Source organism: Triticum urartu, chromosome 1, assembly GCF_003073215.2.
Source record: "Triticum urartu cultivar G1812 chromosome 1, Tu2.1, whole genome shotgun sequence".
NCBI classification, from domain to species: domain Eukaryota; kingdom Viridiplantae; phylum Streptophyta; class Magnoliopsida; order Poales; family Poaceae; genus Triticum; species Triticum urartu.
In genome coordinates this window covers 31,168,454-31,183,799 of record NC_053022.1, presented here as the reverse complement: position 1 = coordinate 31,183,799, position 15,346 = coordinate 31,168,454, and the positions used below count along the sequence as shown (strand labels likewise).

The 15,346-nt window shown below is 44.0% G+C and overlaps 1 protein-coding gene across 3 annotated transcripts; it reads left to right on the top strand.

Annotated features, from left to right (window-relative positions):
• Window positions 1–162: 162 nt before the first annotated feature.
• On the top strand, window positions 163–8,987 carry LOC125544641. Of its 3 annotated transcripts, none has more exons than XM_048708390.1 (10): window positions 163–640; window positions 1,292–2,592; window positions 2,705–3,635; window positions 3,724–4,026; window positions 4,111–4,878; window positions 4,957–5,135; window positions 5,252–5,354; window positions 5,432–5,684; window positions 5,775–6,068; window positions 6,152–6,256. In XM_048708390.1, exons 3-6 carry the CDS (start codon window positions 3,037–3,039, stop codon window positions 4,982–4,984), a joined length of 1,698 nt encoding a protein of 565 aa, XP_048564347.1. In that variant the 5' UTR covers window positions 163–640; window positions 1,292–2,592; window positions 2,705–3,036; the 3' UTR covers window positions 4,985–5,135; window positions 5,252–5,354; window positions 5,432–5,684; window positions 5,775–6,068; window positions 6,152–6,256. The 3 variants fall into 3 exon arrangements, 2 of the variants coding, with proteins under 2 accessions (XP_048564347.1, XP_048564342.1); XR_007299594.1 differs by lacking the exons at window positions 1,292–2,592; window positions 2,705–3,635; window positions 3,724–4,026; window positions 4,111–4,878 and adding exons at window positions 6,361–7,106; window positions 7,202–7,441; window positions 7,522–7,579; window positions 8,622–8,987 and having other exon boundaries at window positions 182–640; XM_048708385.1 differs by having other exon boundaries at window positions 1,292–3,635.
• The last annotated feature ends 6,359 nt before the right edge of the window (window positions 8,988–15,346 follow it).

Sequence of the window (15,346 nt, the reverse complement as noted above, 5' to 3'; positions counted from 1 at the left end):
GTCTGCCTGGAGAAGCCTACTACGGCCCATTATCTGCTGGGGTTCGCTTTTGGCGTGAGAATAAAATACAGTTTGGGCCTAAGCGCGCGCAAGTGAGGAAAAACGTGCGAGAGACAAAAAAGCCCAAAAGAACTACTACCTCTCGTGCCCTACCTCCAGACCGCAGCCACCCCCAATCCCTCGTGCCCTACCTGACCGCAGCCGCCGCCCCCAAATCCGACCGGCGCCCCCAAATCCTCCCATCGGCGCCAGCATCCCCCACCACCGCAGCCCCGCCGCCGCCGGCGTCCCCCACCACCACAGCCCCGCTGCCTCTTCCAGCCACCCCACCGCCACCGACTGTCGTCCACCCGGACGGAGTCAGTCCTTGGCCCCAACAACCGCACAGCAGCGCCGCAGCACCCCCACGGACCGAGGAGTCGAGCACCGAGCGGGGCCGCTTCCTGTATGTCCTCTCCGATCCTCCAAGCAGCGGGCGTCCCTCTTCTCCGGTGAGCAGCTCACTAGCATGTCAACATCCTCTCCGTTCCCCCAAGCAGCGGAGCATCCCTCTTCTCCGGCGAGCAGTTCTGCCACCTGAACATCAACATCCTCTCTGTGGACAGGGCTGCCTCCTGAACATCCTCTCTCTGAGCATTTGGTGAGATTTCTTTGCTGCCTGGGTTTGGTTTAAATTCTGTACCTGCAAATGAGATTTAATTCTGACTTGTACAATTATTACCATTTCAATCTGTGAACTTGGCAGATGATTCAATGCTAACTTGCAAAAATGTTAGATGGGTTAGTTTAATTTGTGTACTAGGCACTCAGTTATAGTTTTTACAATACTTCTTTTTGTGTTTAGTTGATGCCTCAAAGTTGTAGCATGTGGACCGAACAAGTGCTCTGTTTTTATCATATGAATGCCTATTTTTATATAGATGCGAAGTTGTAGCATGTGGACAGAATAAGTGCTCTGTTTTTATCATATGGATGCCTCCTCAACCCTTGTTTCTACAACACTTCTTTGTTTATGTTTCACGAAATCAGATTTGTGTATTCCTTAAAAAAATCAGATTTGTGGACACAACAAGTGCTTTGTTTTTATCACATAGATAATAATATTCTTACTACTATTTTAGTTTTTGCAGTTCTTGAAATGACATCTTTCAATTGAATATTTATTCTATTATGCTAGATTGCATTCTTGGTCTGTATTGTATTTGTCCTTGCTTGTATTAGATATGAATGGCATGCATTTTGTCACTAGATTTCCCCCATTAATAGAAGTATACTTTATTTCGTATGTTAGGTAAATATAGTGAATTTGGTCAAGAATGGACAAGAGTTGGATGGATAAAGCTAGAAACACACAAGCATATATTGATGGGGTAGTGAAATTCATAGAGTTTGCTTTTACTCATTCAGCAAGAGGGAATGCTATATTATGTCCTTGTAGAAAATGCTTGAACTGTTGTTGGTTTGAAGCTAGTGATGTGTATGAGCACTTATTATATCATGGGTTTATTACTGGGTACAAAAGATGGATATATCATGGGGAGGCATCATCATCTCTTGCATCTGATAGTGACCATGATCCGGTCCAACCTAATGATGTTCAAGAGGAGAATGACCTAGATAATTATGATGAGATGTTCGAAATGATTCAAGATATGGCACACCTAATTGGGGATTTGAGTGATAGTGACGGCGGGGAGGATCCAATTCACGAGGATGTAGAGCCTGGGAGCGTTGACCCTCTTCTAGAAAAGAAAAAGAAGCATGAGGCAGATGCTTTTCAACAATTCATAGCTGATGATAACGAGGAGCTTTATCCAGGATGCACAACCTTTTCAAAACTACGTTTCATTGTTAGGTTACTACATACCAAATCTCTTGGAGGTTGGAGCGATAAAAGCTTTGACATGATGCTAGAGTTGCTAAAAGAGGCCTTCCCAATAGCAAAGCTACCCAAAAACTTTTATGAAGCTAAGAAAATGATAAAATGTCTTGAGCTGGGTTATATTAAAATTCATGCATGTGAGAATGATTGCATTCTGTTTTGGAAGGAGCATGCAGATAAAGATATTTGTCCTACATGCAAAACTTCCCGGTGGAAATCTGAAAAGAACAGACTTGATGGGAAACGTGTACACAAGGTCCCAAGGAAGGTTCTTCGTTATTTTCCAATAAAGAAGAGGCTACAACGCCCGTTCGTGTCCCCGAAGAGTGCAACAGATTGCAAATGGCATGATGAAGAACGCACAAGAGATGGACTAATAAGGCATACATCAGATGCACCTGCTTGGAATGACTTTGATGCCAAATATCCTAAGTTTGCCGAAGATAGTCGCAACATTAGGCTGCTTATATGTGCTGATGGTTTTAATCCATTTAGGACAATGAATTTATCATATAGTGTTTGGCCTGTTGTAGCAATTCCGTTGAATCTTCCTCCTTGGTTGTGCATGAAGCAAGAAAATTTCATCCAATGTCTGCTAATTCCTGGTCCAAAGTGACCTGGGAGAGATATTGATGTGTTCCTTGAACCACTTATTGATGATTTGAACTCGCTATATGAGGAGGGTGTTAGAACCTATGATGCCTCGACCGGTAAACCCTTCAACCTCCATGTTGCTGTATTATCAACTACATCTAACCTCCCAGGCTTATGCACTCTATCTGGTATTGTAACCTTGGGTGAATTTGGTTATCCATTGTGCAGCTCAGAGACTTGCTCTCTTCGGCTGAAGGAAGGCAAGAAATTTTGCTATATGAATCATAGAAGGTTTCTTGATCCAAACCATGAATACAGATTTGATGAGGACTCCTTTGATGGTGGTGTGGAGTTAGGGGCAGCACCTGTACCACTTACCGGAGAGGAAGCTTTGGCCCTCACTGAAAATATGAAAGACTGTTTTTGGAAAGAACCCTTCCGAGAAAACAACCACCAAGAAGCGCAAGGTTGGCGAACCACCAATAGTTCGGAAAAGAAAATCCATATGGTTTAGGTTGCGATACTGGAAAGACTTGCTGCAGCCTCATAATCTTGATGCAATGCATATTGAAAAGAATGTATGTGAAAACATAATTAACACACTTTTAGGCATGGATAAGAAATCAAAAGATAATTATGCTTCTCGTAAAGATCTAGAGCATCTAGGAATAAGGAAAGCTCTCCAACCTGTCCCAGTTGGTGAAGAATTTGATTTTCCTGCTGCACCCTATGCAATGGTCAATGAAAATAAGAAATTGTTTTGCCAAGTTTTGAAGGGAGCTAGGTTCCCTGATGGTTGTGCATCTGATATACGCCGCAATGTCCTTGTCAAGCAGAAGAAGATCACTGGGTTGAAGAGCCACGACAATCATATTCTTTTGCAGCAATTGCTTCCGCTAGCTGTTCGGAACACACCGCCAAAGGAAGTCGCCATTGCATTGGTTCGTGTCAGCAGATTCTTCAAGAAAATATATTCTCCTGTCATTTCCATAAGTGATATGGAGAAGCTAGAGGGAGAAATAGCTGAGACCTTGTGCATTCTTGAGACCATATTTCTGCCATCATTTTTTGATCTTATGGTTCACTTGATGGTTCATCTTCCAACCCAAGTGAGGCTATGGGGCCCAGTAAAGTACAGCAGCATGTATCCGGTAGAGAGGTCATCCCTAAACCTATTTTCTAGGTATCATATGGTTTCTTTCCCATCTCCAAAATAATCTGATATATGTTATGTATATACTATATAGGTATAATATGAAGCTAAAGGGGTTTGTTCGTACCAAGAGCCATCCTGAGGGGTCAATTATAGAGGGCTATGTGTTTGATGAGTCCCTTACATATTGTTCCCGTTATTTACAAGGATGTGAGACTAGATTTAATAGAAAATGCAGAACTGATGTCCCTGAGCCCAATGTATCTACTATGCCATTCTTTACCAACAAGGGTCGATTTTTGGCTGGAAAGCATGTAGTGACCTTGGATCACAAGTCATGGCTGCAAGCACATCGATATGTTTTGTTTAATTATGATAACATAGATCCATACTTGAGGTATGTTATTCTAAGAATTGTTATCATTTGAGCCTATGAACGATATTTGTCATAGTGCTGAACTTTTGTACTTAACTCCTGCAGCAAGTATGATGCCTATTTGTCTTCAATTGGCCATGGGACTAAGTTAGAGATTAGTCGCACTCGCCATGTGAAATTCCATGAGTGGTTTAAATCCCATGTGGCACAACTAGTTGCGAATGGTGAAGATATTTCTGAAGAGATTCGAACTTTAGCTAATGGGCCCTTCTCAGCTGCAAGGAAATGTAATAGCTATACCATAGATGGGTACAATTTCCACACGAAGTCCTATGATGAGGGTAGACCTACCCAAAGCAGTGGGGTTGCTCTTGTCTCTCAAATTCTGTCGCCCTCATGTGAAGATAGTGAAAATCTTATGGTCACAAATAAAATATATTATGGTGTGATAACCGAAATTCTTGAGTTAAATTATAACAACAAAGGAAGTATTGTGCTTTTCAAATGTGATTGGGTTGACAACCGTGCACAAGACAAGTGGGTTCAAGTTGATTATTTGGGTGCCACGTGTGTGAACTTCAAGCATTTACTCAAGTCTGATGAACCTTTTATTTTGGCATCTCAAGCAACTCAAGTGTACTATGTGCAAGATGATCTTGATAAAGATTGGTGTTTTGTTAGAAGTTTTCCACATCCACGAGACCTTTATGATATGTTTGAAGCGGAAGATGGTGCTTATGACCAGCATGATGCACCTAGTGTACCAATCCTTGATCTAGATGCCAATGTAGATCTCAGTGTTGATGTTAGAAATATACCTCATAGTAGGACAGATATAGATGGAACACTCGTTCGTGCAATTCAGCAACCAAAGTGTGTGTCTTTTCCTTACATTTTTCAGTTATATGCTTACCTACTTGACATCTAATGTGTCATTAATTTTCTCTTCAGGAAAAAGAATGGAAAAAGGAAGAGATGAGGACAATGTTCAAGAACGAGAGGAAGAGAGGCTAGCAAGAATTAGAGAAAGAAACAGCGAGGACTTTGAACGATTTGGTCGCTTTAGATTTTCAAATATAAATGAAGAAAATGGAGGCCCAGCTAGTCAGTGACAAACTAAAAGGAAGAAGGTGATATATCATGCTTTTGTTTAGTTGCTGCATCTATTACTTCAGTTTTGAGGCACTTTGATTCATGCTTTGAGTTCATGACAACTTTATACATCATCCTGTTTGTTTATTTGTAGAGCACTGCAGAAAAGCCTATTGTTGAAGTAACTCGAGTCCTTAGGTCCCAAACGACTAGAGATGTTGAAGAGATGCCTTGTGACAACATCCAAGAGGATGAAGGTGCGTTGCTCTAATATTTGTGCATATAGGCTGTTAGTTAAATGTATGATAGCCTAGTAACTATTGTCCATGTTTAGACCATGAGTTGGGTCAAGAAACAAAAGGGAAGAAGGGCAAAAGGCGCACTAGAATGCATAATGTGTATGATAGATTGGGACAGTGCCACCAATTCGTGTACAGTACAATGAAGATGGACAACCAGTTGGGGACAATGCCTCGGAGTTTTCCAACTTCATCTCCACACTTGCGAAAAGTAAAATATCTCTTAGGCACACTGATTGGAGAAAGGTTGAAGTTGAGCAAAAAATTCAATTATGGAAAACCTTAAAGGTATAATATAATGTGCCCCTTTATCTAATACATCGCCCTTACATTGTATAATTACACATGCTTGATACATTTACACATGCTTGAAAACAGATGTATTATGTTGTGGATGACAAACTTAAGGATTGGGTCATGGGAAGCGCTGCCAAGAAATGGAGGGATTTCAAATCAGAGTTGAAGACTTTGTATTTTGATGACAAGACCGATGAGGAACTCCAAGTTGTCCCTGATAATAGAGTTAGCCCAACAGATTGGGAAGAACTCGTTGCCTTTTGGAAAAGTGAAAGAGGGAAGAAGCGTAGCCAGCAAGGGAAACAAAACCGAAAGGAGATGGAATTATTGCATACATCAGGCAGTAAAAGTCATGCTCGTGTTTCTCATGAAATGGTACATATAAGTCTTACTTGCACAAATTATTTTTCCATCATTTCTAGATTATTCTGATCTAAATACTTGAAAATAAATGGCAGCATATGAAGAATGGATATCCCCCTCATAGACATGAAGTGTTTATGGAAACACAAAAGTGCAAGAAGACCGGTGCCCCTTCAAGTGTGGCTGCAGCAAATATGTTTGTAAGTATTTGAAGTAGTTTTAGCAACCTATTTGCTTTGAAGTTATTAGTTGAAGCAACGCTACATTATCACTGTGTTAATGAATCATATGTTATGTCTTGTAGAAAAAGATAGAAAATATGGAGAATGAGCGTCCAGAACTTTTGGAAAAAACCATCCAGCAAGGTGGCCTCTTCTCGCATGTAACTACAAAGGAGAGGAATGGGTATGTCAGGTGTAAAGGTCTGGGACCAAGTGCTGCAAGTTTGGGCATGCTAGGAACTAGAAAGCTGAAATCAACGAAGCTTCAAATGGCCGAGGAAGAAGCAAAATAAGCTCGACAAGAAAATGCGCTTCTACATAAGTGTGTAGATCAACTCGAGAATGATTTCCAATCAGTAGTTACAAGTCTTAAGGATGAATTTCTGCAAATGAAGAGATTGTTGTTACAATCAAAAGCTAGACAAAATGTTGAGTTCAGTCCACGGTATGGCTGCCCCCAGAGGGTAGATGCAGATGCATATGGACATGAAGGTGCATATGGACAAGAAGATAGTGTAGGATCTGCCACCCCTACCTTTGAGGTGCGACGAGAGAAGGAGGCAGCCATTTTGCAAAAGAAGACAGAAGGGGCACTGTTGCAAAAGAAGGTAGCAGCATTCACTCAGGATTACAGTGTCCAATCCCCATTCACTGAGGAATACAATGTCCAATCCCCCCTGCTCAATATGAGGTGTTGCAAGAGAGGGCAGCTGCCATTTCCCAAAAGAAGAAGGCAACAGTGCAACAAGATAAGGATGTGACACTTCATCGAACCAACATGGAAACATCCCTACGGAAAGAAGTTCCAATCACGCAGAAAAATCATCAGGTCAGATTTTACTATGTTTATACTTTGCCTCTAGTTTCTATAGGATGGAAAAGAATCACTTCCGCTTATCTAACTTCTTTTTCATTATTCCTCAGAAAGGAAGGGATGTGATACTTTATAATGTTTACTGGGATCATAATAGCCCCGTGGCAAAAGCTACAATTCTATCAGTTGATCGAAGAGAGGAGGTAGGTGGTCAGGAGCTTGGCTCTCAATATTGTAAGGTTGTCGTGAACTATGTAATAAAAAGGGATGCTATTCTGCCTCATGGTGTTGGGGACATGAAAACCATGGGGCAAGCTCAAGGGCGATGTATCGCATGGCCTTACAAGCATGTAAGCTTGGGTTCTTTTGCTAAATTTACAATGACTATCATGGTTGATTGCTTAATACTCTTTTGCTTCTATGTATTTAGTTGGAAGTGGACAAGTCAATGGCAAATGCAGCAATGCGACCATAAGCAAGCTGAGGAGGTAATATACATATTTCTCTTACCATATTCGGTTACTAGAAAGGCTAAGCTCTCATGAGCTATTCTTTTGGACATAGACTTTCCTGCATTCGATGCTTTCTCACAAAGGATGTAAATGTACGGCCCACAGCTGTCGAGTTTAGTGATCAGTACACACATATGTGACATAAATATGAAATTATGGTTGAGCTACAGTACTGTACTTTTTGTTTACAATTGCGAGTCTTCTTTCTTTTTCTTTGTAGATAGAGAAAGTCGCTCCTTTTTTCCTTTTACCAAAAAATGCCAACATTTGAGCACATTAGATAAATATACACATCTTTTGCACCACACAACAACAATAATAATTTTGCTGGTTAAAATACATAAACATTACAATCAGAACTTACAACCTTGATTTTTTTTGCCTGTTCAACCATTTTTGTTGTAGGCCATTGTATACAAATAATCTATTTCAAGAGTCATAATTAGATAGCCAACAAAACAACTTTGGTAGTATATGAATATCAAGCTTCCCCTGTCCAGTGGCGTTAAGCCCCTTTGAATATTTGGGTGAGACTACATATATGGTGATCTTTCAAACCTCCCTGTACAAAGTGTACTGGTGGCCATTCTTTATTTTCAGTGCATGTGTCCATTGTCCAGTGGCGTTCTACTTTGCAAAGTCCAGAATAATTATTTACTTACTGGACTATTATATATTATTACGTCTTCATAGCTTGTGCTCTTGGAATGTAGCATCATGTACATGCATGTGTTCAGTCTAAGTGTTTTACATGGAAGAATATATGATTCAGTTTGCATCCAGTACCTAAACATGTGAAATGTAAATTGGCATTCAAACTACACATTATATACTCCTTTTACAACTCAACTCGGGTTCCTGTTTTGCCATATTTGCCCATGGAAGAATTTTGAATATGCAGGTCAAAGAATTCCTGTTTGATATAATTATGTATTATTCCTTGCTATGTCATAATCCTTAATGTGTTCATTTAAAATCTGAAACAAGAGCTTCATTTTGAGTTTCCGGTCTGTTGCAGGTTTCCCAAACATACACAGCAAGTTGGTGAGTGTTGGGATGATAATGTAATATGTTTGTTGAACCTAGAGACTTAGCTCTGCCCATTTTGGTGGCTGTTAAGCCATTGTATGGCCACTTCCCCTTTTGTGGCACAACTTTATTTTGGTTATGCGGCATATCTAGAAACTGTTTGTTAAACCTAGAGACTAGCTCTGCCCATTTTGGTGGCTGTTAAGCCACTACCCCTTTTGTGGCACAACTTCATTTGGTTATGTGCCATCTCGAAATATATATATGTACTCGTTATATTTGCTTCCTATGTTTATCGAATGAAGTATGAGGCCTAAATGTAACTCTGATTGAAGTGTATGCATAAATTGTGTGATGTCCTGATTTGCTAAAACATTGTGCATGGATATTAAATTAGACATTGTGAATTGTTATTAAATTATAGGTATATGCTGCCCAAAATTCTATTTTATTAATGTGATGGCATACAAACTGCCGGGCCAACAAGTTTTTACCGGCAGTTGCATTGCCGATAACTAAAATCCCTTTGCGCTAAGGAACCTGCCGGGAGAAAACTAACTGCCGGGAAATACGTACGTAACGGCAATTAAACTGCCGGGAGATATCTATCTGCCGGAAGAAGTAATCCCCGGCAGTCGTTCTCGTGGCGGTTCTATCTGTTGGGAGAACTACCATCCCAGCAGCCAGTATGCCGTTTTAAGAGCTTTCTCCCGGCAGATTACATGCCATTACAGTGGTGTTGTGGTGTAGTGTACGAGTTGTTCCTCCCAACATCATGGTGAAGTATTTAGCACATACTGCTTCATCCACATCTAACATCTCCATTGCCATCTCGTAGCTTTCAAACCATGCCTCTGGTTGCAGATCGGCGGTGTAATTGGGTACCTTACGAGGTCCTTTGAAATCCTTGGGCAGTCGCACATTACGCAAAGCGGGGGTGAGACACTGCACCCCTAAGGAACTGAATACCACACCTGGCTCTACTGAAGCGGTAGGGTGAACCGGAGTAGGTTGACGGGCTCCGTGCATAGCTGCTAACTCGGCCTCTCGACGTGCGCAACCATGATCCACCACATCCTGCGCATTAGCACCTCCCCCTGCCGGGTTGTGCCCTCGCGGCAAGTTACGGCGACGTGCACTGCTTGACACGGCCGGTTCATCCTCAACGTGCCTGCTATAGCTCCGGCTTCGACAGGGGGTGGAATGAATCCTCTCACGACTGTGCGAATATGCCTGCTGCTGGTTTAGAGCTGTTTGAAGGAGATCTCTGGCCCGTCGTGCCTCAATCGCAACTGGTGATTCGCCGTCGGTTGGGAGGGCTGCCAACCGTGAAGTGGCGGCCACAATGTTGTCCAACGGGTTGGAGTAATGCCCGGGGGGTGTTGGAACATACTGTGGCACAATGTTGTTCTGACGAGGCGGATCCATCGTGCGCGGCTGAACCGGCGCTCCTGTTCCTGGCGCCTCCGTCCGGTTTAATATTGGCTGGTTACTAGTTCCTACTCCTGGTGTATTGAAGAGATTTCTTGGCTCATAACTCGGCGGGAGATGCGATCGGTATCTTCTTGTCATGACTTCTTCTGAAGCATTCTGATCCAGCCTAAGCCGGTAGGCCTGAGCTTCCAACTCGGCCCGTTCAGTAGCCATCCTAGCGCTCTCTGCCGCTAGGTCCGCTTTAGCCTGAGTTATCTAATCTTTCACCTTTGCGATCTCCGCATTGTGCTGATCCCGGGCTGCTGCTGTCACACCCTGCATTTTGTAACATTTCATTTGCATTAATGAAGCATAAAGATTTGGACCAATAAAAACTTTTGCACTATTTGGCTTTTTATTTTGGAGTTGGTTTTCTCTCTGTGATTTTCAAGTGCTCTTTAAAGTGAACTACTCCACCTTCTGTACTTCCTTGCCCCAAACTTCTGCCCAATGATCATGCCATGTGTATAGTGCAATATAGTATTTTCTTACAAAAATAATTTTGCCAAATAGTATTTTCAAAAATTAGTTTTCCAAAAACCCCTGAATTGAGGTTTGCACTACAAGTACTTGATTTTGGGTATGAAAAATATTTCAAAGAGTATATTTGAAACCTATTAGATATAGGATTCCCATAAACCACAAAAATTTAATTTTAAGAGTTATTTTCCTATTTTATTTAAAAGCTTTTTCTTAAGACCAGAAATGGTCTTTAATAGGAAAAAAATATTTTATTATTTCAAAAATATTTGACAAAAATCAGGGAAACCAAGTGGACATATATCTTCCATATATAAGAGTTTCAACACATGGTCATGTTAAAAATATTGGACAAAACCTTCCAAAACCATTTCTACCCATTTCAAGGATTTGAAATATTTCTATAGGAAATATTTCCACAAAAATCCAAGGAAAATCCAGCAAGTCACAAATGCATATTGTGATCACCTTGCAAAGCCTTATGTCAATCAAGGTCATTTTGGTTCACCAAACTTCCCCAAAACTCTCTCTGACCAGAATCAAATTTGAACAATTTTGTACTACCAACTTTCTCTCCTTGACCCCAACTTTTGTGAGCATGTTCACATGACCAAATGAGGCCACTACACCAAGTGGTGCATCAAGGAGAAGTGATTTGCTCAACTAGATCTACACAAGTTCATTTCTGCTAATTTCTAGGGTTTACAAAAGTTGCATTGGCAACTTTGCCCAAATAAGCTCCAAATTGGTGGAAGGCCCTAATTATATGTGTTATTACACCCTGTGGAGTCTCATGGCAATTGGAAATATTTTGCTTGCCCAAACCATTATCAAACACCTTCTACCACTTTTCAAAAATCACCATTTTGACCACTAACACTATTCTCCTTGAGCTCAACTTTTTACCACAGCTCCTCCTAGTCCTCTCCTACCTCCAGTAACTCTTCCCTGGCCTCAGCTCAATGATTGAAGAGTGAAACATCCCCATTTACCCTTCTGGACAGCAGCATTCTTCTCCTTACTCACCTCCCTCCTCACCCCAGTGGCCACCCAGGGCATCCAACGCCCCTCCCCCATTCTTTACTCCCCCCTAGAGCCACCAGACACCTGTGGTCGTGTCCACACTGCATAGAAAATGGCCATGCTGGCCATTTGGGTGCTCTGGAGCGCACTACAGTGCGCTCCCGCAATGTAGCCGCCCCCTTCCAACCGCCCCCGGCCACCTTGGGCCTCCCCAGCGCGGCCGACGAGACGCCTTGACGTCTGCAACACGGCAGCTGGTCGACCCCCTCCTCCTTCTCCCTCCTATTACCCTCCTCGCACGCGCACCGGCCGCCCGAGAGCTCCAATGAGCGGCCTCACACGCGCGGCATCCCTAGCCTTACCCTGCTTTCTCCCTTAGCTTCCCTCGGCGATGTCCATGCCCAGCAACACCCCAGACATGGCGCCAGCTCCTCCCGAGCCCTGTGGCAACAAGCAGGAGCCCGCCGGCGCACGGTTCCACGGCACCTCGCCGTTCGCCTATTTAAGGACCTCCCCGAGCCCTTCTCTCCTCACCACTCGCTCTCTCACTCCCCTAATCACCCTCCTACACCACTCACTCCTCTCCAGACGAGCCCGAGCTCGAGCTCCGCCGCCTCGGGTCGCCGTCGATCTAAGGGTACAAGCCCTCTCCGCTGCTCCTCTTCCTCGATCTTGAACCTCCGCACCTCCCTGATCATTTCCCCTCTGTTCCCCCTCTCTATTGCAGCCGGAATCGACTGGGGCAAGCACCTCCCGAAGCTCCGCCGCCGGCTTCCTCGTCGCCGGCGAACCCCTGCACCCCGGCGACCAACTCCACCTCCACCCGAACGGCGACTTTGTCCTGAGCACGTCGGTGCCCTCAGATCGCCTCGCCGTCGACCACAGCGGCGCCGGCGAGCTCGCCGCCCTCTCTGACCCAAGGTTGACGACGACGGCCGTGGGTCCATTCCGTCAGCCTCACGTCCTGACGTGTGGGTCCCACACATCTGGTTTAAAACACACGCGCGCGCACCGGTTCGCTACGTCGGCTGGAGGCGTATTTCCCAAATACGCCTTCGACGTGGCAGCCTTACACCGGCTGGATTCCCCCTGGGCCTGCTGCACTGTGGCCGAATAGGCCCAGTTGCACAGTGGCCTTTTTCCTTTTCTTTTTCTGTAACTTTTCCAAAAAATCCACAGGATTAAATAATAATCCAAATGCAATAATTCCAACTCCTAAATTCTTGTAATAATTCCACCTATTTATTGGTGCAGTTTTCATTCTTATCAAACCAACTTTTCTTCACTGTTCAAATTTAAATTTGAATTTGAGCATTTATGCCTGTCATTTAAAATTCCTAGCACTGTTTCCATGACTCCAAATCCAAAACTAGGAATTTTGCCCTTCTTAGTTTTCGCCATAGTATTTAACAAAAATGAGCTGACATTTTTCTGAGCACTTTGGTTTTTCTGTTTTATTATTGCCTTATTTTTCTCGTTATTATTTTGCGATGATAGATTGCGTTGCTGACGAAGGAGTTGGACCAGAAGACTTTGAAGACCCAGAAGACTTTGTTGAGCCAGGCAAGCAGCCCTTTGACCATGTCTATGAAACCCTTTTTATGCATGTCATATAGCACTTTTATTGCTTGCATCGAAGTCATGATACCGTGGTGACCACATGGGGTGGTTTGCCACCATTACTTCCTCGTTGATACTTGCATTGTGCATGACCCTACCTTCTTATGAGGGTTATCCCGGTGGGAGTAGATAGGATGCTAAAGTAGTGCTACGCAAAAAGGGACGGGAATATGCATGGTGGAGGAGACAAAGTATTTTTCAAAAGACCTTTCGAAAACCCCGTCGGGTGCCACTTATGCCCGAGGGAGATAATGAGATGGGTAACCACTTTATGACGAAGTGGTGTACCGAGGCAAGTGTGTGTGTTGTTTTCGAAAACGGATTAGATTTAAGATTTGTCGACTGTCCCAACCTTACATGCGCAACCACTCTACCCTTGTATCGGAAAGGGCATTATTGATTACCTAGGCCGATACTAGCTTGGAGCCCGCATTACTAGTGATGGGGGAGAGTTGGTGCTCTCTCCCAGGACGGATTCGTGCCAGGTAGGGCGGCCACGACTGTTTTCACAGTGCACCGGATACACCGTTGTGTCCCCTCTCGGATGGTACGATCCCGAGTGAGTCTCGTATGATGTACATCGTGAGGATATGGAACAACGAGTGGACTCCTTGTTAGTGTCGTCTAGGGAAAGATAGTGATCGGGTGCTTACCCCGGGTACTTGAGGTACCGCGGGTCGTGGATGACAAGGAATTTCCCCGGATCTTGTGGGTAAAGTGTGCAACCTCTACAGAGTGTAAAACTACTTGAATAGCTGTGTCCACGGTCAAGGACAGTTGGGCGGTGCTGCTTAAACTAGGTCCAGAATTTTACAAACCACGTGTGTGTGTGTGTGTTGATGAGGCTAAATGGGTTAAGTCAGATGACTTGACCCGATGATCAAGTTGGATTGGTGTCCAACTCTGTTTATGTTGATATCTGTAACTTGCTCATACGGATATCAGTACTCTCATACTTTACAGGTTGATAGATCATGCCATTGCACTCAAAACTAGCTTTCTGCAAACTACCTACTTAGTGCTATATCATTGCATTATTGTGCCTTGTTCCAATCATGGGTTGCTTGCGAGTACATTCAAAGTACTCATTGGCTTGCCACTGGTTATTTAATTGGCCAGGCATGGAAGAACAGGAGTTCGAAGAAGAGTTCTTTGGAGACGAACATGCGAACTAGGACGTTCCCCAGTCAGAATGCCTGTAGGGTTAAGGCAGATGGCATGGGTTCTACTTATCGACGAAGAATTTCTGCTGCTTAAGTTTATTTGGTGTTCAGCCCTTGTGGCTTTATCTATGTAAGACTTGACCATAATGGTCACAATTCGTGTAAGACGGTATGTATGGATGTAAGACTCTTGTTATTCAGCTTCTGTGTGTTCAGTGAGCATTGATCTCTGGGATCACTGTACACGTGCATTCGGTGATCTCGACTTATGAGTCGGGGTCCCCACAGCTGTGTCCACCTCCGCGGCCATCAATGTTTCCAAAGCGTCGAACAAGTCAGACAGAACTTGAGCCGGAAGTGGCGCAGAGCTCCCTGTCCCCGCCGGCGTGGCTGTTGCTGAACCGGAGAGCATCGCTGCGGCGGTTGATGAGTGGGGCTCTGATTGTGTACCGGCCATGAAGATAGCGGCCCGGTTTGGCAGATCAGGGGAGTCCAGAATAATGTTGCCCTCGGAACCTCCACTAATCCGGCCATCCTGCAACTGATAGAGCGATTCGGTCTCTCCAGAAGACTCATCGTCGGAGCAGACAACGGTTGCCGGTCCATCCTCATATTCTGCCCATGGATGACACCAACAAAAACATGTTGTGCCATGGGCTGAACCGGGGAAGGGCTTGCACGCTGAGCCATCTCGATGATGTCGGTGCAGGTGTCCGGCTCAGGGCCTGGTTTGCCAATTTTGCCGATGAAGACGTGAATCCCACCAAAGGGGACCCGGTACCCGTATTCGATTGAATCGGCCTCAGGGCCCCATCCCGCGTTGTAGATGTAGAGCTTGCCACGATGAATCTTCGTCATCCGGCCCACAGCGTATCCCTTGAGTCCATCAAAGCTGCCCTTTAAGAACTTGAAACCATCGTGCGATAGCCCCACGGTGGGCGCCAACTATCGTGGG

Bases quoted from the DNA above. Each gene is read 5' to 3' on its own strand.
- LOC125544641 (XM_048708390.1), top strand. From the start codon at position 3,037: ATGCATATTGAAAAGAATGTATGTGAAAACATAATTAACACACTTTTA. The intron at 3,636-3,723 runs GTCATCCCTAAA...TATACTATATAG, and splicing joins AGCATGTATCCGGTAGAGAG to GTATAATATGAAGCTAAAGG. The intron at 4,027-4,110 runs GTATGTTATTCT...TAACTCCTGCAG, and splicing joins AACATAGATCCATACTTGAG to CAAGTATGATGCCTATTTGT.